The sequence below is a fragment of the Puccinia triticina genome, chromosome 2A (assembly GCF_026914185.1).
Source record: "Puccinia triticina chromosome 2A, complete sequence".
NCBI lineage: Eukaryota > Fungi > Basidiomycota > Pucciniomycetes > Pucciniales > Pucciniaceae > Puccinia > Puccinia triticina.
Genome location: NC_070559.1, coordinates 2,763,398 through 2,765,221, shown reverse-complemented (window position 1 = coordinate 2,765,221; position 1,824 = coordinate 2,763,398). Strand labels below are relative to the sequence as shown.

The 1,824-nt window shown below is 54.1% G+C and overlaps 1 protein-coding gene across 1 annotated transcript; it reads left to right on the top strand.

Annotated features, from left to right (window-relative positions):
- Positions 1-316: 316 nt before the first annotated feature.
- Positions 317-839, top strand: PtA15_2A280 (uncharacterized protein; the record flags this gene model as incomplete). The annotated part of the gene is made up of 3 exons (XM_053166285.1): positions 317-419; positions 447-684; positions 782-839. 3 exons carry the CDS (start codon positions 317-319, stop codon positions 837-839), a joined length of 399 nt encoding a protein of 132 aa, XP_053017522.1.
- Positions 840-1,824: the final 985 nt, after the last annotated feature.

The window sequence follows — 1,824 nt, the reverse complement described above, 5'->3', positions numbered from 1 at the left end:
CTTGTGACTTTGAACACATTGTTCAAAGTTCAATTTTTTTTTGCAGGCGCGGGGTAGTTGAGAAGTCGTGGGGGGCACTGTACGCCCACCAGACCCAACAGCCCGCTGCGCGTCCCCGTCCCCTCCGCCGCCCGCCAGACGGTTGCAGAAGGCATGGGGCCTGTACACCGAACCCTCACGATCCCCCCCGATCGGCACTCCCCCTCCCCTCGCCACTCGTCTCAAGATCGCCAAACATCCGGCGAGAAGCCATCATCGTTGCACACAAGTTCACCCAACATTTGCCACCCGCACACAAACATCGCCACCACAACATATGATTCAAAACCGCCCACCCGGCCCCGACACGAGAACACCAAACATCATCCCGAAAACTCAATACGACCGGATTCCACCTGCCCACCATGGAATAATTCCTCGTAAGCCGTGATTCATCACCACATCAGCCAAGATTCCGACTCACGTATACAACCGGCTCGCCGGTTACCACACTGCTCCCATTAAGCCGACCGGTGAACCACGCTCGCGAGCCGACCAGCTGCTCCCCCAGATAGATGTCGGGGCAGACCGAATGCCTAATGACAAACCTCGCCGTCATTACTCCTCCATGGCCCTACTCCCCACGTGCGTCCGCCAGTTGTCAGTTGAGGCTCGTCAAAACTTCCACAACGCAACTCACCTCAAGTACGTGTGCCACAGTCAACCAATAGGTGTATTCCCCATCAAGACCAAATTCGTATTGATCGATGGTTTTAATTGTCCCTACCGCGTTCACCAAAAGACGCAATGACGAAGCCGAGTTGGACAAATACTCATTCGGCGAAGCCACCGCGGTGTAGAACTCAAGCTCAATTATTGATGTCACATAAGACCTCACAACCGAACCCCGCATATAATAGGTTTTGCCAACACGGAGGTTTCTCCCTGCAAAGAAGTGTGACCGCAAGTTGGCTCCAAACCATCGTTGCCCATCCGTATCTTGACCTGTGCAGGGGATCCAGCTGCCCAGAAGATTTGTTTCCGCGATACCATGATTGTCTTCTTCAACTGACGCCTATTCAGAGATTGTCAGCAAAACACTCCATTAGGACATTAAGACGCTGCGTTGCCCCTGAGGCACTCACGTTGTGTTCGATCGATACACTCCCCCTGAATCGAAGCCTATCGGCATGCGGAACCTTCTGAGAAGTTAGCGCAACGCAACGGTTATTTTCTGGCATGTTTGAAATTTAAGTAGTCTTCACACGAGGAGTAGGAAGATTTGTAGAACTTGCACGGTATATCTGTACGTGATTATGCTATAGTGAAATATGCAGGCGATTTGTTCCAACAGAGCCGTGACTTTAAGCGTTCCTCGCCACAGGTATCCGACCCTCGAGCTTTGAGCGGAACACCAAACCGCTCCACCAGTCGCGCGCGACGGTCGCTCGTGCCGAGTCGTCCCGTACCACGGCCCCGAAGACAAGGGTGCATTCGACGGGCGTATCGCTCCGCCGGCGCCATTGCGACACCCTTTCTACCCACATAGGCAACATCCAATCCATTCTGTCACCTTCGACATGCCACTCGCCTCGGAGCAACAGTGCATATGGGCGCGACAAGGCAAACACACCCTGACGACTTGTCTCCCAGGACAAGCCGAAAATAGCCACGGCTTCGACCGGAACGATTGCGTAGCTGCGCCGCGCCCAAGACGGCGACAGCTTTTGATGCAGCACCCCTTCGGACCCTTTCTCCACCACAAGCAGGCGGCACGATGACATGCACCCCAGCATCACAGCAGTATTGCAAAGTGACCAAATGCGTTTCACCTCATCAACAGCT